Source organism: Equus caballus, chromosome X, assembly GCF_041296265.1.
Source record: "Equus caballus isolate H_3958 breed thoroughbred chromosome X, TB-T2T, whole genome shotgun sequence".
Lineage (NCBI taxonomy): Eukaryota > Metazoa > Chordata > Mammalia > Perissodactyla > Equidae > Equus > Equus caballus.
In genome coordinates this window covers 1,612,545-1,640,246 of record NC_091715.1, presented here as the reverse complement: position 1 = coordinate 1,640,246, position 27,702 = coordinate 1,612,545, and the positions used below count along the sequence as shown (strand labels likewise).

General features: G+C 46.0%; 1 protein-coding gene across 10 annotated transcripts in view; it reads left to right on the top strand.

The window, feature by feature from the left end:
- Nucleotides 1-27,702, top strand: part of PRKX (protein kinase X-linked) — a 166,532-nt gene that overhangs the window by 10,669 nt on the left and 128,161 nt on the right. For all 10 annotated transcript variants that reach the window (XR_011434888.1, XR_011434889.1, XR_002805448.2 and 7 more), the window contains exon 2: nucleotides 22,482-22,650. Coding sequence is in view for 3 of the 10 variants with exons in the window: in XM_070257808.1 (XP_070113909.1) it covers nucleotides 22,482-22,650 (169 nt within the window). In the remaining 7 variants the exon portion in view is untranslated. The remainder of the gene's footprint in view (nucleotides 1-22,481; nucleotides 22,651-27,702) is intronic.

The following is a 27,702-nucleotide window of genomic DNA, read 5'->3' as shown; positions in this document are numbered from 1 at the left end:
ACAGGTTCTGGGGATCAGGACCAGGACTTCTTTGGGGGGAGGGCATTTTTCTGTCTATCGCACAGATTCCTCTATGCCCTGTGTACACCTTGTCTTAACATTGGCCCCACTTGAGAGTGCGTACTTGAGGTGGGGTGGGCACCTGCACCACTCCCACGGGGCCTCATCCTAGTCCAACTGTGTTGACTTCCGTTAATGGAGAAACTACAGTCACAGTGGAAAACCCTTCCTTGACTGCCCAGGAAGAGAAATGCTAGCTCCGATTAGCAACAAATGTGGCTGTAAAACTGTCTGCTTGTGTGCGTGCTGGAGAAAGGGATTAATTGAGTTAATTGAGGTGCTCACGTCTATACCCTCTTCTGGCTGGCTGGAACTGTGTACAGGGACTAATTGCCACCTCTGTGGGGCCCCTCCCCTGTGCTGGGCAAGCAAAACCAGTCTTAGTGAGCCTCAGTGACAGAATTATTGGCAGATGAGATGGCGTAGCCTTACCTTCTAGGAGCTTGAGTCTGGTCCCAGGATGGACTTTCAGACACACAGCTCTGAGCCGTGCGAGACCAGCTCTGTTGGGGGTAGCCACACAGGATCCCAGAAGCAGAGCCTGCATCCACTTAGAGGAGAGAGATGCAGGCGACAGAGGGAGGCGTGTACAAAAGGAGTCTTTAGCATGTCGATTTATTTGATAACACAAGTGAATACTTTTTTTTGGAGGGGGGCGGTAAACTTGGCAGGCTCTTTTTTCCAAGGTTACCTCTTGGAAGAAGAATAAAACTAACACTATGAATGCTTCTAAGCAGCTGCTAATTCCAGGAGTGTTTTTCCCTGCATTTCAAGGGTGGGATCCCTGATTCTGCACTGGGTTGGGTGGACCGAAGGCTACCTCTTGCTTCACCATTAGGGCACTGAAATCGAAGCCCAGTTGGTATTTGGATTACATTTGAATAGGAGAAAATGTGATAAATGGCCACTCTCTGCGTTTGGAGTTGTTCAGCGATTCCTCTATTAAATCATCATAAGTGTTCCGGAGGCTCGCTCCACCGGGGCACCCTTTATCAGCGATGAAAATGGGTTGGAGAGGAGGGGTGGATTCCAGGATGCAGATTCCTTCCTCCTCCAGCACAGCTGGGTCCTGCTCCCCTGTGGTGTAAAGAGAAGTGGAGATTCTTCATGTGGGAGGCTGCCCACAGCCCTGTGAGTCAGCCCTGTCCCTGGGTAGGAGTTTCCTGTAGGACACCTCTGGGCGTTGCTTTCAGCCTTTTATCTCAGGTCAGGTGCTCCAGTGGCCTCCCTAACATCTGCTTGGACCTTGCTATCCTGCTTAGTCCAGGCAGATTGTCAAGGCTAGACGCTGGGCGTCCAGGGGCCCCACCCTCTGTGTAATTCCATGTTTGATAAGGAGATCCACCTTTGGCTCGATGTCTCTTGTGCTGGCCTCCGTTGTTACTCCGCTTCGCTCTTTGAAAATTCATGCTGGTTTCTCCACCAGGTAACAGAAAGACGAAATTGTCTCAGAATCCCTGCTCCTCTGCACAAGTTCCATGATGATTGCAACCAATGCTACATACAGCGTATTGAGGTCACACATGCAGGCATTGTGCGGATTCTGTTGAGGTCCTTATTTGGACACGTTTTGGAAGATGCAACTCACCCAAGAGGTTTGGAGGACAACCTCCAGAAGGTTCTTTTGAAATGGTCGACAGTGAATTTGGTTGGTGATTTCACCACTCTGGATCATTGTCTCATGAGCTACTTCACAGAACAGGGAGGCTGTGCAGACTTGGGGCTGGGGGTGGCCAGCGAGAGCTTGGCTCCTCCGAAAGAAGTCCTTTGTCATGCTCAGGGCGCCTGCAGTCTGCATTTGGATGCTCAGACATAGGTGGGCTCTGCGTGTGCCCGAGCACACGTGCATCTGGGTGTGCGTGCTCTTGTTGGGGTTTTCAGTTAGTGGGTGAGAGACAGGGACCCTGGGCCAGCTTATGTTTGCAGACAACTCCAGAGGAAACATTTCTGCAGAGATTGAAAAACCCAGCTTGGAGTGACAGTCTCAAAATCGAGAGGATGTTGAGGAGGCAAACCCTCTAGAATTTCTTCTGTGTGGGCAGTGGATTCCATTTATCATTACACATTAGTAAAAAGAAAAATAATTTACGTAAAAAAATCCGTAATGTCTAGTGTGTTACCTGGATTTTTGTTGTTGGTGCCGTCAAGTGGATTCCGACTCCTGGCCCCTTGCGTACAGCACAGCAGCCCCTGCTGGGTCTTTCTGTGCCATCCTCTCCCTTCCTGCCTCTATGAGACAGTGCTCTGCTGCTGTTCCTAGGGTTTTCATGGCCATTGTTTTCAGAAGCAGGTGGCCAGGTCTTTCTTCCTAGGCTCTCTTAGTCTGGAAGCTCTGCTGATGCCTGTCCATCATGGGTGACCCTGTTGGTGTTTGAAATCCAGGTGATGTAGCTTTCAGCATCACAGTAGCATGCAGCTACCACAGTATGACAACCGACAGATGGGTGGTGTGGTCCCATGACCTAGTGAGACACGAACTCCAGCTGTGGCTGTGGCGATAAGAGCACTGGATCTGACCTACTAGACCACGAGGGCTGGCAATTACCTGGACCTGTGAATGTAAATCATTGTTCTTGGGGGAGATCCCACTGATGAAGGCTTTTCTTTAGTTCATCCTTAAACAGTTTAGCATTTTATTTCCATAACAGATTCTAGTGTATCCATTGTATTGGTCCTTTCAAAGAGCCAGCATCTGGTTTCTCAATTTTTTTTCCTCTGTTGGTTTCCTGTTTTCAATTTCATTGATTTCTGCTCTTTTTCTCTGTCTCTTCTGCTTGCTTTATGTTTCTATTACTCTTCTCTCTGTAAGTTTCCTCAACTGTTTTATTTTGATCAAGATGCTGGGCTGCTCCTTTGAGTGTTACAGAGAGCCGCAGAAGAAATGGACTCGGAGCCCAGGAAAACTGCTAAGAAGATGCCATCTTTTCGCGTATGCAAGCTCTCTTCAGGGCGGCCCAGCGGTGTGCTGCCTGTTCTTGATCATTAAGAGTCTGGTGTGTTCCATAGCTTGCGGCTTGTTGACCTTCTTATTGAGCTGCGCTTTTTCGTGGGTTTGAGTTTCTCTCTCCCAGCTGGTGCTGGTTTAGTTCCGGCTTCCTCCTCCAGGTCGTCAGCTCTCCCAGCTGCTTCCCCACCCAACAAGCCACAGAAATAAGCTCGAAGAAAACAAGTTGGCGGCCACCTGCTCCAGAAGCATGTCTGTAAATGCATTGCACTTCGGGACAGCTGCTCTGAGTTCCGGGCACTTGTCGCCCTTTAAAAGAAAATGTGAAATAACAGTGTAATCAGAGCATCCTGTGTTGAGATACTAGCTCTGGAAGAGCCGTTGAGAACGTGGGATGCTTTTGGCAAAGCCGTCGGTGGGAAGGTTTTGCAGTGGGTGTGTGGTCAGTGTGTGGTCTCCTGGATTATTGGATGGGCGTTCTCTGCCTTTGTGAAGGTGAAAACTTGCTTCTTTATTTTGTTGGTCAGTTGCTTCATGGTGTGTTTTCCTGTGGACACTCAGTGTGTGGTTCGTAGTTACTGGAACATATGCAGATGTGCACACACCCATATACATTGAAAGATATTTGGCTGATTGGGTGACAGCCCATTTGGCAGCTGAGAACACTATGATTCTTCAGAATTTGGCTAGTATTCTGATTAAACCTGACACTGGTCGCCACATTGTGTGGGCGAGCAGCGTCCTATTCCAAAGCTTGCTGTCTGGCATCCTTGGCGAGTGAGCTGAGCAGGTAGTCCCCAGGTAGAGCCCTGCTCTGCTCCAACAGGTGGGTTGTAAATTGTTCCTATGGAATGTCTTTGTTCCTCGTACAAAGCTATGGATGACGCTGGGGTTCTGGGTGGCTTAACTGGTAGCACAGAAAAGACTGTAATTAATCATCGGAAACATCCCTCAATGATAGGAAAGTGGAAAGCAGGATTGTTATAAAATTCGTAATTCAGCAAACGGATAACAGTAGTGCGAAAAGCAGTTGTCCTGGATGTTGTTGCTGGATGGAAAGCGAATTTGACAGGAGGGCGATCGAGACGGAGCCAGTGGCTTTTATCAAGACCCTTGAGTAATTTTGACATTGTCTTTTTCGTGACTTTGTTTTTGGCTGGCGTTGAAATTCCCTTCCCAAACAGATGGCGCATCGTCTCCCTTTGAAGCAGGTCTTTGGCGTGCCCTGGCTTTGCCCGGATCTGCCGTGACCAGGCTTGTATAACAGAGTGCCTTGGGTAAATAATACATTTGCTTGCTCCAGCCGGGAAAAAGTCGGGCACGGGAGTTAGAAGATGGAACCATTTGTTATTTTCTGGGTAAATGTTTGGATTTTGTGTGCTTTCTCAGGATGTGGTTTGCCCGCATCATGCAAAGATGAATGATGGATTCTGACCCCAATCCAGGGGTACAGGGGGCAATTTTGAAGATGACTCCCAGAGACCCTCAGGCCCCTCCCTCCCAGACCCTACTGGGGGATGATGTGGGAGGTCCTTAGTCTTTGGGGAATTGGATATCCCAGAGGACAAGGAGGAAATGGCGGAGGAAGACTGTTGGTAGAAAGCATGTTCTAGTCACATTCTCAAATGACGCCTTTGATCCTGGAGTAAAGCTTGTGGTTTGAAGCGAGAACCTTTGGGAACATTTTCAGTGGAAGGTGATGTATGCATCTGGCTGAGGTATGTCAGAATATGTGTTATGTGTTTGAGACTTTCAGAATGCCCGTATTTAGTGTGTTGGGCTCTTCAATGATAGTGAAATAAGTACAAAGTGAGAATGAAAAGGGCAGTTGTAAAACCTCACAAACTAAGAATATGTCTGCTTTGCAGAGGATACCCTGAAAGATGCTAAAAATACTTCTTTCTCATGTTTGGAGAACGCTGGCACACTCGAAATACTCTATTTAAGAGGCAGGATGAAATGCCTCTTGAAAGAGCCTGTTTGTTCCATGATGGGTTGCTATATAGTCAGCTTGTAGTTGAGATCAAAGTAGTTCTCAGAGTGGGGTCCTGGGACCCATGGGGTTCCCTGAGAACTCTACAGGGAGTCCACGAGGTCATGGCTACTTTCATAATAATTCTAAGACATTCTGTGCTTTTTCTCTCTCCTTCTCGTGTGAATGTGTGCTCAAGTTTCCAGAGGCCACCTGAAGTGTGATGATGTCATTTCTTTGACACCCAGTGGAATGTGTCCTTGCCCTTCTGTTTTATATGTTTCTGTTTGACTTGGTAATATGGTTATTATCTCTAGATGCAACCTACACACAAATGCTCCTTAGGGTACTTGATAAGTTTCTAGAGTGTCAAAGAATCCTGAGAACAGAGAGTTTGAGAACTGCTGTGTTACACTAAGGTGAGGTCTCTGATAATCTTGACTTAGCATCCACATTGACAATGATTGATCCGTGACGATTCCTCTATCTAGTGAGTTTTTGGAAAATGAAATGTCTCATTGTGTCTGAAGACCACATCCTGAATTTTTGTTTTTCACCTTAGTGCACCCAACTGAAATGGTCACTTTATTCGAAATTTAGTCCTACTAATTGTACCGCTTTCTTCTCCCAAGTGTGGACACTCCATCGCAACTTAGGTTTGGAGTAACTTAGCAAAGGCGTCACTGGGGCTGTTTGGAAAATGGTTGTCAACACGTACTGTGCGCGAGGAACTGTGGCAGTTATGAGGGGAACAGAAACAGGCAGGCAGAACATAGTTCACATTTTCAAGAAGCTTGCTAATAGAAGAAACTATAAAAAAATGGTCGAATGTTGACAAGGACTGTCATCAAAGTACCAAGAATTTACTAGCAGGTATTTAGCACTGGGTGTGATTTGGGTAAACATAATTGTAGAGGAGATGGAGGGAGGAAGCACAGAGCTTTTGGGGGGGAATTCAGAGACCTAGTTGGAATGGAGGTGTGTGACTGGGAGGGAGAAGGAAGCAAAGGTGAGTTAGAACCAAAATATAGGTGTCTAATACTAGTGTTGAAGTTTGTGGGTTTTTCCAAGTGAAAGAATGCTGTGCATGGATCAATACAAGGAAAGATGGTGAAAGCAAGATGGTGTAGAACAGATTGGAGGGAAGGACCAGGAAGATTGTTCTGTCTAAGTGAGTGTGGGTCTGGATTAAGGCGGTGGGACAGGGAGCTATCTTGGCAGCCGCAACAGTTCCAGTTCTGTTTGACTCAGAGCATGGGGAACTCTCTAGTAGACACTGAGAGTAATGAAGGAGGCCTGTGTCTATATCTAACTCACTCCGTATCGCTCTGCAAACCTAGGGCACGGTAGGTACCCCGAAATACCTGTTCAGCCAGACACTGGAAGAACAGATGTGTTGATGAGTATTGGTTCCCCTGGCTAGTGTACAAAGCCTTAGGTCAGTTCGAAGAGTTGAAGAGTCAAGTTCGCCTCTTAAGAATCTCATCTGCAAGAGGGAAGAGGGGCAAGGGTTGGGGTCAGGGGGCTTTAGAAGATGGGGGGTTCTCGTGGTGGGAGAACTCAACAGCTGATCCGCGGGGGATGTTTCCAAGTGTCCTTCTGCAGGATCCCAGCTTCTCGTCAAGTAGAATGGCCTAAACGTTATAAAATTAATATTATTACGCAATTTTAATAGTGTTTTCTATTAGCAAGAATAAGTTTAGGGATCAGTCCTAACCCTCTCCTACACAGAATAAGAATAATTCTCAGTAGCTTTGGAGCGATATGGCAGACTGAGCCGTGACTGTTATGGAAATGAGCCAGGCTCCCGGGTGGACTCAACAGGTTGGCGTGACCAGTTCAACATGTTGGTATGACTAGTTTTTGACTATCTGTCTCTCTTGGTGAATCTCTCATAGCAAACTTCTTCTGTTGTTCTTTGATACCTTAGAGCAGCGCTGTCCGATAGAATTTGGCACCACGATGACGGTGTTCTATTACCAACGGTACACCCCAGCCTCAAGTGGCTAGTGTGACCGACTAAGGCGTGGGCTTCTCTATTTCATTGAACTTCACTTCATTTAACTTTAAATACGCACCTATGGTTGGTGACTACTTCATGGAACAGCACAGCCTTCGACATTTAAGAATCTTTACAACAATATGAGTACATAAAAGCAGAAATCACTCCTTCCCTGATGCCACCAGATCTGGCTGGTTTTTAAGTGATTTCTCAGACATTGTTAGTGATAGCAATGCAGCCAGCTTTTTAGTAATATTCTCTGCTGGCCCCCGATTCGTTAGGACACCTGAGGTAAATTATACATCAGCGCAACCTCCTTTTTCTCATATACTTAAATATCCAGAGGCATACATAAATTTTTTGCAAGTGATTCGTATCAACTGCTATTTTCTTAACATCCATCATGCAGGTCCCACACTGACTCCTTTATAGTCTGTCTTTATGTCTACGGGAACTATGTTCTAAGGGTAATTTGAGAATTTCATAGGAAAACACTTTCAAGTGAGCAAACCGTCTTCACTGATTAGGCAGATCTTGTCAACACACCAATGGACTTTCTTGAGAAGATATAGTGACAATTATAGCTTATTTTATATAGAGTCATGTGCCACACCATGACGTTTTCGTCAACGATGGACTGCATCAATGATACTGGTCCCATAAGATTAGTCCCATACAGCGTAGGTGTATCGTAGGCTGTACCGTCTAGGTTTGTGTAAGTGCACGCTATGATGTTTGCACAACGAAGAAATAGCCTAGTGAAGCGTTTCTTAGCCCATATCCCTGTTCTTAAGCAACGCAGGACCGTATGTGTATATATGTATATAGTATTAATATCCGGTCTCTCACCATTTGTAACTATTGCCAAAGACCTGTGATTTCGTGTGGCAGACTGCACACGCACAGGTGCCCACCTGCGCACCCACCCATACCTCATAGCCTGCCTCTCCTGAGTTTGTATTAAACTGTGAACCCAGCTTCTTTTCAGGAACACAGGCATGAAACAGTTATAGACATGCATCAGGAAGGGGATGGAGGGGTTGTGCACAGGTTAGAAACCGCCTCAAACTGCTGGAGGAACCCAGGAAGCGGGAGCCGCGGCAGGAGAGGGCTGGCAAGAGTGGGCGTGAGGCCAGAGCAGGAGGCTTCTGTTCTGAGGACTCTCTATCCCCCTGGCTTTAGCGTGGTGCTCAGACTGAAAACGTTTTCTTTGTAAAGAATGGGAGGAATTTGGAGGTGGGTGCTTCAGGGGAAAGTTCTCCTCCTGCTTTCCCTCCGAGGGTCCCCAGCCTCGCTCGCATGTGGAAACTGAGTGGCCCTCTCTAGCATCTCATTCTCAAAGAGTTTATCAGTGGGTTACACTGCGCAAGATATCGAGATAAGCAACGGCATGGGATCCCCCCAAAATCAGATAATTCAGGGAACCTAAGACAAGATTAAAACCAAAAGCGGAACATAAGAGAAATTACAAGAATAAGTCTCGCCTTGACTCATATTTTCAGAGAAGTTCGAGAGGATACCGTGTCCCTCGGCAAAAATAGGATGTTGCAATAGAAGAGAAACAGAAAGAGCTTTAAACGGGCTTGCTGAAAATATGAAAAAATTAAAAAAGGATTTTCAGAAAATCGAAAGGGTGATCTTATCCATGTCTGTGACTCAAGATATCAGCTTGGAGCTACTGGCTCCTGAATGCATGGGCTCTAATCTAGACCTTTCTCTTGAGTGTGGGAAGGCAAATCTCCAAGGCAGTGGCTGTTAGGGGCTCTATCTCTCCCTGGACATCCGGTAGGCCCTTCTGTTAGCTTCCTCTGCTGTCGTAACAAGCCACTACAAACCTGGGTACGTACAACAACAGAAATTCATCCTCCCCCAGCCCTGGAGACCAGGAGTCTGAGCTCAAGGTGTCGCAAGGCTGTGCTCCATCTAGAGGCTCCAGGGGAGGGTCCTCCCTGCTTCTTCCAGCTTCTGGGGCTCCAGGCATCCCTTGACTGGCGGCCATATCTCTCCAGTCTCTGCCTCTGTCTTCATGTGGCTTCTCCTCTGCGTCTGTGTCTCTCCTCTTCTCATGTGGACACCTGTCACTGGATTTAAGGCCACCCTGATCCAGGATGATCTCATCTCAAGATCCTTAACCTGATTATATCGGCAAAGAACCTGTTTCTACATAACATCACATTCACAGGTACTAGGAGTTAGGACGTGGCCACTGGGGGGACACATTTCAATCCGGTATGCCCCTCATCTTCAACACATCCACAGGATCCAACATGGAACTTAGCACCTTCTTCTTCCAAACAAAACACTCAACGGACTCCTTGCACACCTGCCAGGGTTTCCTGTCTGTGTGGTTGTCATCACTAACCACTCATAGGCCTAAACCCTATCCTGAAGTCTTCCCCCACCTGCCCTCTCCCAGCGCAATCCAGCCCATCTTCACACCCCGTTTTTCCTTTCCTTCCAACCACCTCTTGGCTGTGCATCTCCCCACCACCCCCAGCTCATCACCGTCGTCTCTTTCCTCTGTCCTGATTTGTACCCTGGCTTCCACATTGTTCATCCTGCCCTTCCCACTGGCTCCTCCGACTACAGGGAGATCTTTAAAACAAAACAAAAGCATACAGAACTCAAATCCAGGCAGGCACTTCCCTGCGGTTGGCCGCGTGACTTCCTGTAGGCTGTTGCATAAAGAACTCCGTGGAAGGATTTCAAAATCGTGCCCTTCTCTTGCCGTGTTTCCCCCAGCCTCGTGAATCTCAGTTCTCTCTGTGGCCCTCGCCTCACCCAGCCTTAATTTCTTCCGAAGCATCCTACAAACGAGCCTTTGTGCTTCAATCTGCACCAGCCTCCGATTTCCATTTGAAACTTTGCTTCCTCAAAAAATCTCTTTCCTGACCCTCACACCAGTGTAAGTTTCATCCTTGTGTTGCTCCAGACACCTATCTTCTGAAGTCATCAAGCCTAAACAAGCTCATTAAACCAATGACGAGCTCATCAGAGTTATTATAGCTATGATAATGAATGTTTACTGTCTGCTTTCTGGCCTGACTGTAAGTAAACTAAATGAACACACGGGCCAGTCTTGTGTGCATCATTTCTGTCTCGGTCGTGTCAAACGCCTGACACACAGTAAAATGCCAATAGTGGTGGAAGAGCGACTGACTTCATTATATATATGACTCAGTTTTTGGTTAGAGGGCTGTATTGTATTCATAACCACATAAGCCATTTGTTGTCGGAGATGGAGTTTTCTAAACATTTCTAAATTGGCGGTTGACCCTTTAGGAAAGAATTGAATAGAGCTAAGTGGTAGATGCTGTTAAGCCATCTGATATGGTAGCCACCAGCCACATTCAATACACTACACAGTTGTACAGTCTCAGTAGCCACTTTGGGCCTCTGGCTACTGTATTGGACAGCACAGAGGTAGAACGTTTCTGTCGCCACAGAAAGTTCCATTGGGCAGTGCTTGCTGTAAGGTGGTGATAATCAATGGGGGGGGGGGCGCGATTCTGGCCCCACTGGAGACTTGGTCGTATCTGGAGACGTTACTGGTTGTGACAAGAGGGGGATGAGAAGGAGTGATGTTGGCATCTGTGGGTGGAGACCAGGGATGCTGCTCAACACCCTACAGTACACAGGATGCCTCACCACAGAGAGTGGTCCAGCCCCAGATGTCAGTAGTGCTGCGGCTGAGAAACCCTACCTTAGTATGGAGACTCTGTCCGTCTTTATCTATCATCTATCTATCTGTCCATCCATCCATCATATCTGTCTATCCATCTATCCATCCTATCTATCATCTGTCTGTCATCTATATCTATCATCTCTCTAACTGTCTATCAATCTATCCATCAATCCATCCATCGTATCTATCTATCCATTCTGTCTTCATCCATCATCTATCTTTCATCATGTCTGTCCGTCCATCCATCCATCCATCCATCCATCCATCCATCACATCTGTCTATCTGTCTGTCCATCCTGTCTATCATCTGTCTGTCATCTATACCTATCATCTCTTTATCTGTCTATCCATCTATCTATCCATCCATCCATCCATCCACCATATCTATCTATCCATTCTGTCTATCCATCCATCTGTCTCTATGGCAGTGGTTCTCAACCAAGTGTGCTTCTCTTCCCCAGGGGCCACTTGGCAGTGTCTGTAGACATTCTTGGTTGTCTCAGCTCGGGGAGGATGTGGTGTTACTGGCATCTAGCAGGTAGCAGACCGGGATGCATCAGCCCTCACACCACAGAGAATTATCTAGCTCCAAATGTCGATATCGCAAGGCTTGAGAAACCCTGATCTAAAGGGTAATGCATTTTTTTGTAATTTTGTTTCCTACCCTGGATGCAGTTTAGGGATGTGTCTTTAACCTTAAACGTATCAAGGGCAACCTGTGTTCTTGTGGGTGAAGACTCACCCAAGGGCCCTTCAATGCTACAGATTTGGTGCTGCTGTGGACCCTAAAGCTGAGCCAGGAATTCCAGGCATTTCCCTTCGTGACATTTGTTACTGTTGTGGGAGTGGGAACTTCCTGTGTTTCTTTTTTCTTTTGGAATTATATATTTTGTATCTTTGATAGGAGAGAGTATAATTTAGTATGTTGTAAATACAAGAGTTGTAGTTCTAAAATATCTCTTCTATTTTTATCTTTTAAAATAGGACAGTGTGAAATTGAGTGTTGCTTGACTCAGCAAAATTTTGAGGGAGTTACTTGTTTAAACAAAAACAAAAAGCTGTCTAGACTAGCGAACTCACAAAACTAACCCCTCCCACACAGGGATGAGCTGAATTGGGGCCAGTTTATTCAGCTGATCTTTGAATAAATAGTCCAAGTTAAAAGAAAAAAATCTTCATAAGATTATAAAGCACACATTCTCTTCCATAAATTTGGCTTATTGAGATATAACTCACATACCAGAAGACTCAGGGTTTGAAAGGGTCCAATTCTGTGGTTTTAATTTTAATCACAGTTACCACACATTCTTTTAAAAATGCCTTTTAAAGGGTTTTTCTGTAACACAGAAGTTTGACTGCACTTGTTTGCAGCAATAATTTCAAACCGACTTTTTAAAGAACTGCACGGTTTAGACATTTACTGTTTCATATATTGTAGTTTATAATCTTTTCTATCAGTTTCATTTATCAATTTAACATAAATTTAACTATTATCTAGATAAAATATTTCCATAGTTCACAAATAAAAAAGTAAGAAAATTCTAGTGAAATGCATGTGTTTTTGGCTCCCATCAGGTCACAACCGGCCCTCGCTCTCAACCCCAGGTATACCTTTTAATCACTGTCTTTTATTTTTCTGCAAACTTTTCAACATATAGAAGCACATATCACTATGAAGAGGAGACTGACGTTTTAGTAACTAATGTTACATACTTTCAGCCTCCTGAGGAATTGTATATTCTTTTTGTTACTGCTTTAAACATTTGCAGACTAATTTCACCAGGCTAAACAGTTGAGGAGATACACTTTTCCGGGGTTGGGTGGAGCCAAAAAGCGATTCTTAGAGCTTGCAGCTGGGGTCCCAGGTAAAGGAGGGGCATTGCTAACACCTGGATGTGCGGCAGCCGCTCGTCAGCGGGTGTTGGAAGGGACTCCCCCACATTTCTCTGGATGGCTGAGAAATCAAGTGGCTTAGGTGACCTTAAGAGCCCTCCCACTGTGTCCCAGTCCCACGTTATGTGTTGCTGCCTCAGGGGCCAACGGCGGTGGGGCGGGGGGGAGGGGGCGGTGGGCAGAACAGGGACAAATGTGTACAATTCTTTGTCCAAACAGACCTCTCTGTAGCTCCTTGGGTGGGGTCATGGGATCTCTCAAAAGTTTTCTGGTTGACACTCCTCAATATAGGCCTCGTATATTAACCTACGTACCTTAATATACCCTGCCCATGTGGAAGTATGAGGAGGGGCCTTGGCTGGACGTGAGGGATGCTGCTCAACACTTTACAGTGCACAGGACGGCCCCACCACAGAGTCATGCAGCCGTGGATCTCAGTAGTGTGAAGTTGAGAAAACTCTCTATTTATCTTCTCTCTCCTCTATCTACCTATTTTTCTATCTACCTATTGTCTATCTACCTATCATCTTTCTGTATCTCTCTCTCTCCATATCATCTGTATCTCCATCTGTCTCTCTATCTGTATCATCTCTCTCCCTCTCTCTCTGTCTCTCCCTCTCCGTCTCTCTCTCTCTCTCGTCTATCCTAATAGGTGTGTAGTGGTATCTCAGTGTTGTTTTAATTTGCATTTTCCTGATGACATATGATGTGGAGCATCTTTTCCTATGTTTATTTGTCATCTGTATATCTTTTTTGGTGAAGTGTCTGTTCAGATCTTTGACCCATTTTGTCTGAATCTCTTGCTTGGATTGCTCGTGTCCAATGTCTCTGAAACTGGCTGTTGGGGGCAGTCTTGGAATGGCGCGTCTGATCTAATGATCCCCATCCATGCTGGAGCTCAGAAGACTGCAGCGCGTGACTGGTTCGGGGACTTGCTGAATGCAGAAGGCTATACGTGCAGAACTCAGCTCCTGCCTCCGTTCACTCCTGCCTGCAACGGGGAGTGCCGCTCTGAGGGTTCTTAGTCTGCGTGTGGCTTCCTCTAGCTTTGCCCACATTTACAAAGGGACTTCCACTGCTTTAGGCAGGAGGCATTCTGTTGTCACTTGGGTTCTGTGGGCTTGTTCATTGGTTTACCCATGGGCTCATTGACCCACACATTCGTCCAACTAACATATGCTCAGGGATTATGAAGGGATGTATAAAACATGGCCCTTGATCTACAGAACCCACTGCCGTGAGCTACCATTCAGTTCCAGTGTGCACAAGAAAACATGGCAGTCCCTGATGCTTTGCAAACTGGTGTGTTGTTCGGAGCGTTTCTGTTGTAGCTAAAACTTACAGCAACATTTTTCCTGCGGTTATCTAAGAAAGGGTTCTTTGTGCATGCCGGGCATTTCTACTCAGTGAAGTTCAGTGCCGCGTGGACTCTTTTGTTACTTAATTGGCGACATTGACTACCTTCCCAGGATAACACAGACCAAGTGCAGAGAGTCTGCCTCAGAAGGTTGACCTCGTAGCATCCTTTTCAAACGGCATTTCTTCAACTGCATGTTTGCCGAAACTTCTTGAGATTTTTCTTTTTGCAAGTGTCAGACCTTAGGGTAAGTGGGATGAAGTGGGAATGGAAACTGCTCTCCTCTATCTCGCTGTGGTGGTAGATTTTTGTCCCTAGTCCCTGTGCCCTGGCCTGGGATCCTTTCCCCACGAGGTTAGCTCTGCCCTGTCAGTCAACAGTTCATGATGTCTGTATCCAGTGCCCTGAAGAATAAAGAAAGTTAGCACATACCAGCTCTGTTTGATGGAGCTTACTTGTTTTTTTAAAAATCTCTCTTAGCCTGGTTTTTTTTCCTTTGGTCAATGTTATTGAGGTATAATTTACATATAGCAAAATTCCCCCGCTTTCAGTTTACGCCTCGATGAGTTGTTGACACAAGTACAGAGTTGCATAACCACCACACAGAATATTTATGTAGCCAACTTTTTTCTTTACACTTAGGGAGAATGTGTTTACTACATGATTAAGATGCTGTATGGTGTGCTTTGTATTATTAACACTTTCTGTGTTATTTTATTTAAACTGTGTTGGGGGGTCAAGATTTTTTTCAGTTTTATTGAGATATAATTGACGCAGAACACTGTAAAAGTTGAAGGTGTACAGCATAATGACTTTACTTACATATATCGCAAAATGATTACCACAATAACTTCAGTTAACGTTCATCGCCTCCTATAGTTACAAAAACTTCTTTTTTTTCCTTGTGATGAGCACTTTTAGGATTTACTCTGTTAGCAACTTTCAAATATGCCATACAGCAGTGTCTGCTATAGTCATCATGCTGTACATCCCCAGGATTTATTTATCTTATAACTGGAAGTCTGTACCTTTGGCCACCTTCCTCCAGTTCCTCCACCCCTACCTCTGCCTCTGGTAACCACAAATCTGATCTCTTTTTCTATGATTTTTTTGTTGTTGTTGTTAGATTCTACATATAAGTGAGATCATATGGTATTTATCTTTCTCTAACTTATTTCACTTCGCGTAATGTCCTCTAGGTCCACCCATGTTGTTGCAAATGGCAAGATTTTCTTCTTTTTCATTGCTGAATAATATTCTGTTGTGTGTGTATGTGTACATTGTGTGTGTGTGTGTGTGTGTGTGTGTGTATATATATATATAATTATTTATCCATTCATCCATCCATGGACACTTAGGTGGTTTCCATGTCTTGAGTGTTGTGAATAGTGCTGCAATAAACATAGGGGTACATATATTACATTGGATTGTTCATTTCAAGTTACTTGGGTATATACCCAGTAGTGGGATTACAGGATCCTATGGGAGTCCTACTTTTTAAGTTTTTGAGGAACCTTCCTTCAAGAAGGAAGGAAGGAAAGAAAGGAGAGAAGGAAGGAGGGGAAGAGGAAGGAGAGAATAAGAAACAAAGAAAAGAACTTAAATTTCTGGCCAAGAAACCTGGATGACAGGGCTCATGTGGTCTCTGTTCTCATCAACTACAGCCTTGCGTCCTGGACACCACCTTCTACCATGCAAACGTCAAATTAAGGAGAACAGTTAGAGGCACTGGGGGCGTTGGCCCTGTCTGGGAGGCCTTGGGAAAGTTCTCGTTCAGGGTCGTCCTGTGGAAGACTCTGAGACTCATTGTCCACCCTCCACAGGAGTGCCCCTCCCAGGAAAGCAGGGGTGGACACAGAGACACAGGTGTTCAGGATGGCCCAGGGAGCATGGTTGAGCCCCGAGGGGGTTGCTTTTGAGCTCTTTGGATAAGGAATGGATTAGAAGGACGAAGCTGATGTTTCCATTGGTAGATCAGACACACAAACGTGAAAAAATACATCTTGACATCTCAGACCCCCAAACACAACCCCACAGTCTTGGCCTCATCTGCTGTTCAGAATTCCTTCATTCCCAGGATGGATTCAGGATTGAAAAATGTGTGTGTGTGTGTGTGTGTAAGAATTGTGTTTGTAACCTAATAACTGCTCCTCCCTTGGCTGTGGGGATGAAAATTCATTTTATTTATAGCAAACCCTTAAAAACATCAGTTCACTCATGTCCAGGGAGCATGACTATTTCTAAATGTCTGAAACAGGAAGGAAAGAAACAGTAATTTATCTTCAGTAAATTAATAAATTTCCTAATTTGCAGCAGAACACAGGCAATACAGTTTTTATTTATAGGAATATGAATTCCACATGTTTAACAAATTCACACATTTAACAAATCTCTTCTATTTTTAGACTGGCTGGCAATATCCACAAGTTGTTGTAATTATCCTATTATTTTGTTTTTGTCCTTAATTTGTGAAATAGTGAGACATTTCCTCAAATGGCTTGTCACTACCCCTTTCACCATCAAAGAATGGATACGCCCTTTATTATCGGGGTGTTTGTCCTTAAATCACAAAAAGAAAGTGGGTAAAATAATGTCATTGACAGTCTCCACTTCATAAAGATCAGTGTGATTCTTCAAGGGTGAGGGGTGTGGGGGTGTCTAGGGAAAGAGACAGGGGCATTGCGTATTTTGTGGATTTGCTGCAGCCTCAATGATGAAACAGCAGTCCTTGGGAAGCTGGACCTTTATGCCATAACAATTTAATTGCTGTATTTTTAGTTGAGGATGTTGTGTGTAAACAAAGTTACAAAAGGCTGAGAAATCTTTTCATCTGAAGTAACTCAAAAACGCAGTGCAAACGCAATTAATAAAAAGGAATGTGGAAGGTGGCTGCCTTTTTGTTGAAACCTCTCCTCTTGGAGACGCTAGGGGAAACTCTGTCTCAGGGATGTGATCCTGGGGGAAGACAGCTGACGTCTTAACCCCACTGCTGGCTGACCAGAAAACCAGCGATGTGCCCATTTGTCCAGAAAATGTGGCTGTGATCAGGTGTCATTTTATTTTTCCCTTGGAGCAGAGACACCGTTTCCATGCTTCTGTTGATCAGCTTTTGGAAAGTGCATCATTTTTTCAGGACAGACTGGCTTTCATTTCTATGAATTCTAATTGTTTTTCTTTTTGAGTTCCTCATCATCGGTTCTCTGGACAAGGATAGGCCAATGTTCCTGGTGTCCTCAATCTTGGCCTTTAAATTTCCCAAACCAAGTAAATGTCTCAAAGACATGACTGGAGCCCTGCTGGGGCCTTTGAAAAATGTAAGTTTTCATTTCCAAACATGTCCTCCAACAAAAGGAAGATAACACTTAAAAATCCTGATGGATTCTGTACGCAAAAACACGAACACATAGTATTAGATGATCAAGTAAGAAGGGGCTAGAGGAATCCTGACCATTGCTAGGATTGGAAAACAATGTACCGCCAAGCAGATCACTTGAACGATAGAAGTTTATTGTCTCTCAGACCTGGAGACCAGGAGTCTGACATGAAGGGTCACAGGGCTGTGCTCCCCGTGGAGGCTCCAGGGGAGGGTCCCTCCTGCCTCTTTCAGCTTCTGGGGCTCCAGGCGTCCCTGGGCTGGTGGCCGCCTCTCTCCCGTCTCTGCCTCCATCCTCATGTGGCTTCTCCTCTGTGTCTATGTGTCCTCTTCTGTCTCTGATTAGGACACTGTCCTTGGATTTAGGGCCATCTCCTCCAGGACGCCCTCATCTCCATCCTTCCCTTCATCACATCTGCAAAGACCCTATTTCTGAATAAGGTCACATTCACAGGTCCCAGGGGTTAGGGATTGAACATATCTTTTTGCGGGAACACAATTCAACCCAGAACAAGTGGGAGGAGAGTTAGAATGACCCAAAGTGAGCCAGGCCAGCTGTGGGGTGTCCCTGTTCCAGCGCAGAGGTTGAGCGGGGCCCAGATGCAAGGTGTCGGCTTTCTGGCATTTTGGACCATTAGTGCATCTTCTCTTCAGAACATGCAGAGGTGAGAAGGGAAGAGACCAGAGCAGGAGGCAGATCTAAGGATGTGGCCTCCCTTTCACTTCTGTCATTCCTCCCCGTGGTCCAGGGACCCCAAAATAAAAGCCTGAGTTGTCTATATTCTTTTTCCTTCTGCAACCACTTGGCCTTCCACACTGTTCTCATTGTTTTCCTTCCATATGGACTTTTCCGAACTGTTTTAAGTTCTAGCAAACTTAAAAGATGTATAACCCCTGCAAACTTAAATGTGAGTTTCTCCCATTTACATGGGCTTCTTTTGCCTTACGGACTTTCGAAAAATAAGGGGGGCGCTCCCATGCCTGCGAGTCTGGAGGGCAAGCACTTTCCCGTCCCCCTGTGAGCTCTCTCTCCTCAGGAGGCTTTGTGGGGTTGTTGGGCTGAGGAAGAGGGGAGGCCAGTCTCCCGACCATGAGAACTGCGTCTTTTGCACTTTCTCACAGCTCACTCTGTGGTGGTTTTTTTTCCCCCAGTTTTGACTTCTGAGAAAAGAAGGACCTTCTAGAGGTTCCATGTTGTGGCCACGGTGATCCCGTCACCGTACTAGTTCTGTGGGGTTGTCTGAATGCATAGTGGGAAGGCGCTCGGTTTTCAGTGACTGTAATGTGTGCCTCTGTGTACAGTTGTGCATGTCTGTCTTTAGAAGGACATCAGCACACGCTGTGGCATTTCTCTGGGTGGGTTGGAGTTCAACCATGTCTCGCCAGCTATTTGGAGGGAGGAGGTCTTATTTCTCGTCCCCAGCACCCGAGACGGAAAGCCTGCGTGAGTTTGTATGTGACTCTGATGTGAGAGTTTGGGAGGACGGATGTGGGGGAGAAAGAGGGCAAGAGGGATGGGAGAGGATGCAGACAAAGTGGAGAAAATGGCAAACCTTTGAAAAAGATGAAGACCCCTCCCCCAGGGAGAGGGGAGACCTGTGTCTGTCCCACTCCAGCATTTCAAGACCGGAATCGCAAGACACAGGATGGCCCATAAATCAGAACCAACTTCCTTGTCTGGAAACTCAGCTGGAGGAACGATACCTCTTGACACGTTGGAGGAAAACCCACTGTATCGGACTGGCTGTGTGAAGGATGTGCCCGCCTTAGACGTGGCCGTCCTTCCAAAGAGATGGCCACGGGCACTTCTGACTGTCTGAAACACACGGGCCAGCTGTGCTTCGGAATTTGGAAATTTTCAGACTCCGGGACGATACTCAGGTGTGGGTGCTGGTTATCACAGGAGACCCTCAGTAGAATCTGGGCCACTTGTTTGTGTTAAGATGTGACTTTCCAGAGTGAAATAAATGGATGTTCACCCAAAAGGGAGATCAAGCCTGAATAGTTTTTTTAAGTCAGGTCCACTTTTGTGTCTGGATGAGTTTATGAAGACACTTGGGGTTTCAGAACCTCCTCAACTTAGGAATTTTAGCGAAGGGGTTGAGGAACCCATACTTGATTTTCACCTTAAAGCTTTAGCTGTAGGAATAACCTCCATGTAAGATATGAATCCTGAGTAATTCCTTCTCTCTGCCTCACACGACTCCCCAGCCCAGAGTGGGAGAGAGGGGGTTGCCTGGCTGGGGAGAGCAAGTGTTTCCCTTGAGCATCTGAGGAAAAATCTGGCCTAAAAACACTTGAAAAGACTGCTTTTTTTAAAAAAGTGTTTTTCCAGTTTTATTGAGATATAATTGACATATTACATTCTATTACTTTGAGGGGTACAACATAATTCAATATACGTAGGTATTGCAAAATGATCACCACAATAATTCTAGTTAACATCCATCACCATGCATAGTTATAAATTTTTTTTTTTCTTGTCATGAAAACATTTCAGATCTACTCTCTTAGCAACTTTCAAATACGCAATACAGTATCGTTAACTATAGTTGCCTTGCTGTACCATACATCTCCAGGCCTTATTTATCCTACAACTGGAAGTTTGTATCTTTTGACACCCTTCACCATTTCACCCACCCCCAACCTCTGGTAACCACCAGTTTGTTTTCTGTATCTATGAGTTTGATCATTTTAGATTCCACGCGTGAGATCATACAGTGTTTGTCTTTCTCCACCTGGGTTTACTTAACATAATGGCTTCAAAGTCCATCAGTGTTGTTGCAAATGAAAAAGACTCTTCTTTATGTCATACCGGGCAGACATGGGTCATATGGCCATCCTTACCTGCAGCAAAGCCAACAAAAGGATTCTTCTCCATTGTAAAGCAAGCTATTGAGAGCTGGGCATGCATATTGGACAGCCTGCCAACACCCAGCAGGAAAAGGTTAATTTGCCTTTTTTCTTTCCATGGCAATAATGACTCACTACCAACACCGTTCATGGTGTCTTTGTCTTTGGTGCACTGAAGCTGATCTCCTGAAGAATTACAGCCAGTCGGTTTTGTCTGCCTTGAGCAAGGCTCTTTACCTAGGTAGACCTGTGATCTGGTTGTGGCGTTGAGGGAGCGCCCACATCTCCCAGGGTAATGCAGGCGTCTGATGCGGTGCACAGGTCACCCGTCCTGAGTTCTGTGTGTTTAAACCTCACTCAGCTCAGAGAAAGCTTGAAGGGCGTTGCAGACAGAAATAAAAAAACCTGTTGAGTCATAGCTGTGTTACCTTTCGTGTAGGCATAGAGAACTCTCAGTTGAGTGTCAAAATAAGTGCTGAAAAGACAAAATATTATCTAGTAAATATCTAGTAAATACAATTGAGTAAAGGATGGGCTCCTCATGGTGGGCAGTAGAGAGAGATGATTAAGAAGAACGGGACCAGAGAGAGGCAAAAAGATCAAGGAACACAGCCTTCTTTTCATTATCAGAATCTTAGAGTGTGGCAAGACTTTTATATGTTCCATAGGAATCTACCTGTCCTATTGCAGAGATGAACAATATGAGGCCAAAAAGGGTTAAATTTGTTTCCCTGAGTTCATAGATCAAATCAGATGCAAATTGTGGCCTAGATGCCACTGTTCCTGATTCCCACTTGCATGCACTTTATCCAGTGGAAACATCAATGTCCACATAAAAACTCCACAGCTGTATCTGTTTACTTTCCTCAAAACCTTTTCCCTTCATGCCTCTCTCTTTTGACCTGATTCCACATAATTTTATCAACATATATTGCCTTACACTAATAAAATTCTATTTTTACTTGCAGATTATCTTTTGATGAGACCATGCTTTAAAAATGTCTCACCACTCTTCATTTGCTTCTTCTTGCAAAGCAGTTTCTTTTCTTGTGTTGGTGGATCCTTCCCTACTGCTATATAAAATATTTATTGTCGGAAACTTCATTTAAAAACTAAGGTTACTTATCGTGCCCACCTCCACTCCATCAGCTAGTAGATTTATTGTACAGCTCAAGAATTTTAATCAACGGAAAATGCTAAAAAAATCACATTGCTTAAGTATAACTTTGTGCTTCTTTTCATGGTGCCATGTGCAATAAATGGCATTCCAAACTCTGTGCAAGGGAAAAAAGGAACTCCGTTGTTGTGTTGTTGCATTGGAGGTCTTTTTCCTTCTCAAGTGGTCCTTGAATTCCGTCTCCTTTCTTATCAGGTTGACTGCCGGTTCTCCAGCCAGAGAGCCCTGTCAGTCGACCATTTTCTGCATCTTTCTCCTTGTGAAGAAGACCCCTTCCTCTGCATATTTGCTAGCCAGACAGTCACAGAAAACACAGCCAGCATTGCTGACCTTCCTGAGTGCTAGGCTCGCACATACAGATTTCCATGTTTCTGCCTCCAACTTTACCTCTCCCCTGGGCATAGACAAATAAAATTCCTTTGTAACTTTGATGTTCTAGTTGCATGCAGTGGTTCCCAGCTTGTGTGATGGGTGGAAGGGGTGCACTAAACCCCAGAGTGAGGCTCAGAAGATGGGAGGGGCTGGAAGTAGACAGAGGAGGAGGAGGAGTCATTTGGGTTGAAAATCTTCCAAAGAGGGTTTGATTTCCTTTTGTATTCATAGTGGTTGCAGTGTTTTAAATTTCCCCCTCTTTCTATTCACCCATCACTTTTTTCCAATCCACTCAAATCTTGCCGACTAAGTAGCACATAGCAGGTGTCAGTGTGTTAAGGAGCCTTTGTGAGAGGCTCATGTTCCTCATTCTCCTGTCTTTATCTAGAAAGCCTGAAGAGAAAAAGAACTGTGGAAGGAATGCATTTACCATATTTTCCCATTCCAGCTCTCTTTGTGTGCGTGTGCTTGTGCGTGCATGGTTCTGTGCTCTGGGATGGCTCATTTGCAGAAACGATGGCCCGCTTTCCCTCCAATTAAAGGATACATTGGAGACAGGTGATCCTGTCTGGCTGTGTGTGTGTGTGTGTGTGTGTGTGTGTGTGTCTGGCTGTGTGTGTGTGTGTGTGTGTGTGTGTGTGTGTGTGTGTGTATAACAGGTGCATTCAATTGAGAATTCCAGCCCCGAACTCCTCAGCAAACACTCACCAGCCATATCCTAGGGTGTTGAGTTCCTAAAGCCTGTGATTCCCTTCAGGTCCCCATACAGCCCCATTTGCTCTTCCCCCTGCAGGCACGGGGACCTTCGGGCGCGTGCAGCTGGTCAAGGAGAAGAAAGCCAAGCATTTCTTCGCACTGAAGGTCATGAGCATCCCTGACGTCATCCGCCTGAAGCAGGAGCAGCATGTGCACAACGAGAAGTCGGTGCTGAAGGAAGTCAGCCATCCGTTCCTGGTCAAGCTGTGAGTCCGCCTCCAGGGTCTCTCCTGTGTCCCTCTGTTGGTCCTCACCCTCCCTGGGACCCGCGGTGTGCTGGAATGAGGCCCCCGCGTGTGTGCATGCGAAGTCTCGGACCAGGGTGATAACCCTTCTGAGCTATCTCGGCTTCTGATCTTGCAGATGTGGTTCTGCAAGGGCTGCTGAACATCAGCCTGGCCAGGTCCACAGACAAAGGCTCTGTTTCTACAACTGCCTGTCCCAGGACCTTGCTCGCCTGGCTAATATCTGCAGGGGCATGGGTGGCCCTGCCAAGGCTCTCTTCCCCCTCCTCCAGTCAAGGTCAGCTTCACCAGCTCCCTGCAGAGCCAGTTCAGTTGGGTTTTCAGGGACCTCCACCACCTGCTCAGCTTCATCCCCTCAGGTGGTTCCATGAGTTTTTAGCTGACTAGTAGGTTTCTCCATCTAGATGCTCCACAGATGCTTCCAGTTGAGGATGCCCAACATTGCTCCGGGCCATTTGCCCAGGTAGGGTAAGACCATTTCCCACCCGAGTGCCAGAGATGTGGATGTCCAGAGATAGGTCTCTTCCCATGCATGGATGCCTTCCATCCAGTTCATCCGCCACCCTTCTCACCCTCCCCCTCAGGGCCTCCCACACAGCCCCTGCCTGATCGGAGCTCCCTCTCTCTGCCCTGCCTTTCTGCACTGGCCTCCCAACCATTCTTCCCCTCCCAGCCTCGCTTCCCTTTACCGTATCCCTTTTTCACTTTGCCACCATGCTGGTCCTCCCCACAAACCTCTCTGGTGATCTGCGTGTCTACTGACAAATGCACGGGGGCTTTCTGAGGTGCCCAGGATAAAGCCCCAGCCACAAAGCCCTAGAAAGGGCTCATCATGTGCTCTGGCTTTCCCTCTGGATTTTTCTCTTTCCCTCCATCGTCTGATCATGGAAAGCCAGCCACAGTAGAAGGTGAGAGTTGCCGTCCATGTCATCACTCCAGGGCCACTGTCCCGTGCAGTGCCTCCTTCCTCTTTGTTTCCTCATCCCTCACCCATCCCATCTGACCAATACCTGCCATTCTTCTCTGACACACCTCCCTGCCTGCCTACAGTCTTGAAGCATTTTGTGTGTCCCCTGGAGCAGGGAAGTTCATCTCTATACTCAAAGCCACCGGAGCAACATCCCCCAGTCCAAAACGGCATCTTACCCAGAGTAGGGATGGATTGCATGTTTCATGAGGAAGAGAAAGGAAGTGGTTGACCTTTTGTTTCACGTTCCTTCCGTGGCACTAAAAGGATCTTGTGCTGATATGGAGGTGTTGATAGAGTCCCATGCTTTCGAGTCATGGAAACAAAAGTAGCTGGCGCGTTGGGGTGTCACCACCCCTCACTCATCAGTCCTGAGTCTCTACTCGGCCAGCAGGGGAACAACGGGTAGAAGACTAATGTGTGTAGATCTTCCTCTGGAATGAAGAGAAGCTTCTAGTTATTTCTTCTCTTCTATGACCTAAAATGGGGATTATGGGGGAAGGAGTTTAGCTAGTGAGGGTTTTAAATAAATATTTTCCAAAGGAGATGTGGACTCCTTTAGAATATTGCCAATTTGTTCTCACGCGATTTAGGCAAATGGTCTTGGGCTTTTACCAAACACAGGACATCTCAAACCAGAAACACAGGTGTGTCCCCGAGGCTGCTTTTTAGCTGAATTTTCCACGAAGACAGTGCACCAGGCAGCCAGATTCTGGTTTGCCTCTGAAAACCAAGTGGCATGATCCTTTATGTGTTTGCAGTGAAGTTAGGAGAATGCAAAATCGAAGCAAACAGAGTTGCTGGTCAAAACAAAAAGTCTTAGACATCTTTGTTGAGCAGACACAAGTTTTGAGAAGAGTGAAGAAGCCAGTGGGAGGACGTCTCTGCAGGACCAAGAGTGGGACTTGGGGAGGCTGCCGTGTCCATTTCACCTCACCGCATCTTTTCTGGGGTGCAGGCATGTCTCATGTGTATCATTAGGGTGATGTTGTAGGGTATACATGGAATCTTGGGTGAGGACTTCCAATTCTGGGAATTCCACCTTGTTGGGGGGGATGAATGATGTCTCCCACAAAAGATAATGTTGAAGTCCTCACCCATAGTACCTGTGAATGTGACCTTAGTTGGAAATCAGGTCTTTGCAGATGTAATTCAGATGTAAGTTGAGGTGCTAGAGGAGTAAGGTGGGTTCTTCATCCAATATGATGGATGTCCCTATAAGAAGAGGAGAAGAGACACAAAGACAGACACACACAGGGAGGCGAAGGCCATGTGAAGGTACACAGACACAGAGGAGAAGCCACATGAAGACAGAGGCGGAGATGGAAGGGATGCGGCCACCAGCCCAGGGACACCTGGAGCCCCAGAAGCTGGAAGAGGCAGGAAGGACCCTACCCTGGAGCCTCTGGAAGGAGCGCAGCTCTGCAACACCTTGATGTTGGACTTCTGGTCTCCAGAACTGGGAGAGAATGACTTTCTGTTGTCTTAAGCAGCCTAGTCTATGATGCTTTGTCACTGCCATCCTAGGAGACTTCAGCATACGTTCTCACCCCCTAGAGTGGGGAACAAGCCTACATAATGGGCTCTGTAGATGCTTTACAGTCCAGAAATCTCAAATCCTAAGAAAGAGCCCCATGAATGTGGGGCTAGGTAGAGTGGACAAGTCAAAGTTCCTGGGATGGTATCCTTGAGGTTTTAGAAGTGAAAAATGGAGAGGGGAAAGGAGGAGCTTGCAAAACAGAGCTTCAGTCACGTGAGTCTGCTTTCTTCACTCCTGGACAGCCAGCCAACAGTTTTCCTTATCATGTGTGGTGGATTCCCAATTCCCCATGGGGACTTAGATTCTGTATTTGTGTATTTGGCTGTCCTTGGTTTTCAGTTAAGTACCTAAGTTGTTTATATCACACAGTCTGTGTGTTCTAGTTTCGGTGGAATGGAATTGGACCCAAATTATCCAAATTGGTTCATTTTTCTCTTTCAAGGAGTGAGATTTCCCTGCACCCTGTTAGCTCCGTAATCTGACTGTTGGATGCTACATTGATTTTCCTGTTGCCAGAACGGCTCACGGGGTGCAGGTCACAGTCCAGTGTAGTCTTTTTATACTTTATGTTCAATGGGGGGTGTGGCTGGGAGGCAGGATCTCGTCATTTAATCCATGTGGAATTTAAGGAACATTTAGATAGTCTTCTCAGGGAGATTATATTCATAAGTTATGGGAAATTGTGTTTGGCGCTCATTTAAGATCTCTCTGTGGCTTTTGATCAATATGTGTTTCCCCACCACACTGAGATGGCACATAGGGCATGCTCTGGCCTCCACGGTTCTCAAGAAATGATCACCAGTGGGTCCTTTGAAGACTTAGGGATATGAATTTCCAGGTGGCCTTTATCCACAAATTATGAAGATGAGTTGCCCACTCTATTACTGTTCTTGAGCGGCCTTAACAAAGGACCACAGACCAGACAGCTTAAGCAACAGACAATTATTTCTCCCAGTCCTGGAGGCTGGAAGTCTGAGGTCCAGGTGTGGGCAGGGCTGGTTCCTCCTGAGGCCTCTCTCCTTGGCGTGTAGATGCGTCTTCTCCCCGTGTCCTCACATGGTCGTCCCTCTGCATGTGTCTGTATCCTCGTCTCCTCTTCTTACAAGGACCCCAGTGCTGTTGGATTAGAACCCACCCTAGTGACCTCATTTTACCTTCATCACCTCCTTAAAGACCCTATCTTCAAACACAGCCACATAATGAAGTCCTGGGGGTTAGGACTTGAACTTGTGAATTTCAGGGGGATGCAGTTGAGCCTATAACACTTACTTAGTGGCTTGCTAAGAAGAATAGATCTCTGAGTGCATAGGGGACTTATTATAATATACTTGTAGCATTTGGGTTTTTTTGTACATTATCACTTGAGGGACCAAGTGTGCTTAAAAATTGGGTTTAAAGTTGCCCTAGTTTGGCCAGCTCTTGAAGTTCCCCATACATGGCACAGGAGAGCATGCTGTATCTGGCCAGCCCTGTGCACGGGAGCCGGAAGGTGTCTAGGACCATGTGATGAGGGGTGCGTTTTAGTGGGAAAACGCCAGTAGTGAAGACTGGATTTAGTCCCTCCAGCTGTGCAGTTTCTCTTGTAAATGAGAGTTGCCCCACCTAACCTCTGCTTTCTGTACTCTCCGGAAACACTGAGCACATTTTGCTTGCATTTATTGAAACCACGTGGAATGCTGATGTTGCCAGGTATCAAGCTGAACCAAGACTGGAGTTGGAAGTTCCACTTGAGTGATTTGGCAAGTTCCCCAGTGCCATTATCAAAGTTCAGGCTTTGCCCTGCCCCTGATGGTATTGTTGACAGTATGCCAGGGCCTTCATTAAATGCACATTAGAGAACGCATTCTGTGCACTGATAATGTCATGTCGAAAGGCCAGCTCTGCCAGTGGAGAGAGAATTTTACAAGAGCTGAGTAACTCACTGTCTGGGGTGGAGAAGATAGAAAGGAAGAAGGAGTTGCTGTGTGCCCAAAGATCATGATTTCCTGTCTTCTCCTCACCCTTTATGCATGTGGAAATTGCTGATCTTAGGGTTGTTTGGATCCAGAACAGGGGTTTTCAGCCTCAGCACTGTTCACATCTGGGGCAGCTAATTCTCTGTGGTGAGGGCTGTTCTGTGTAGGGTAGGATGTTGAACAGCATCCACTGTCTCCACCCACTCAATGCCAGAAGCACCCCCTCCCCAATGACGACAGCCCAAAATGTCTCTAGACAGTGTCAGAAATCTCCTGAGGAGGGAAATCGTCCTCGATTCCAAACCACTGCCAGAAAGAGAGAGCAAGAGAGATGATGATGGATAGGTAGATAGGTAAGTAGATGGATGATAGAGATAGGTAGATGGGTAGGTAGAGTGGTGGGCAGGTAGATAGATAGATATATGATTAATAGATCATAGATAAGTGATAGATGATAGGTAAGATGGTTAGATGATAGGTAGATAGATGATTCATAGATCATAGATGATTGGTAGATGATAGATAAGGTGGATAGATGATAGGTAGGTAGG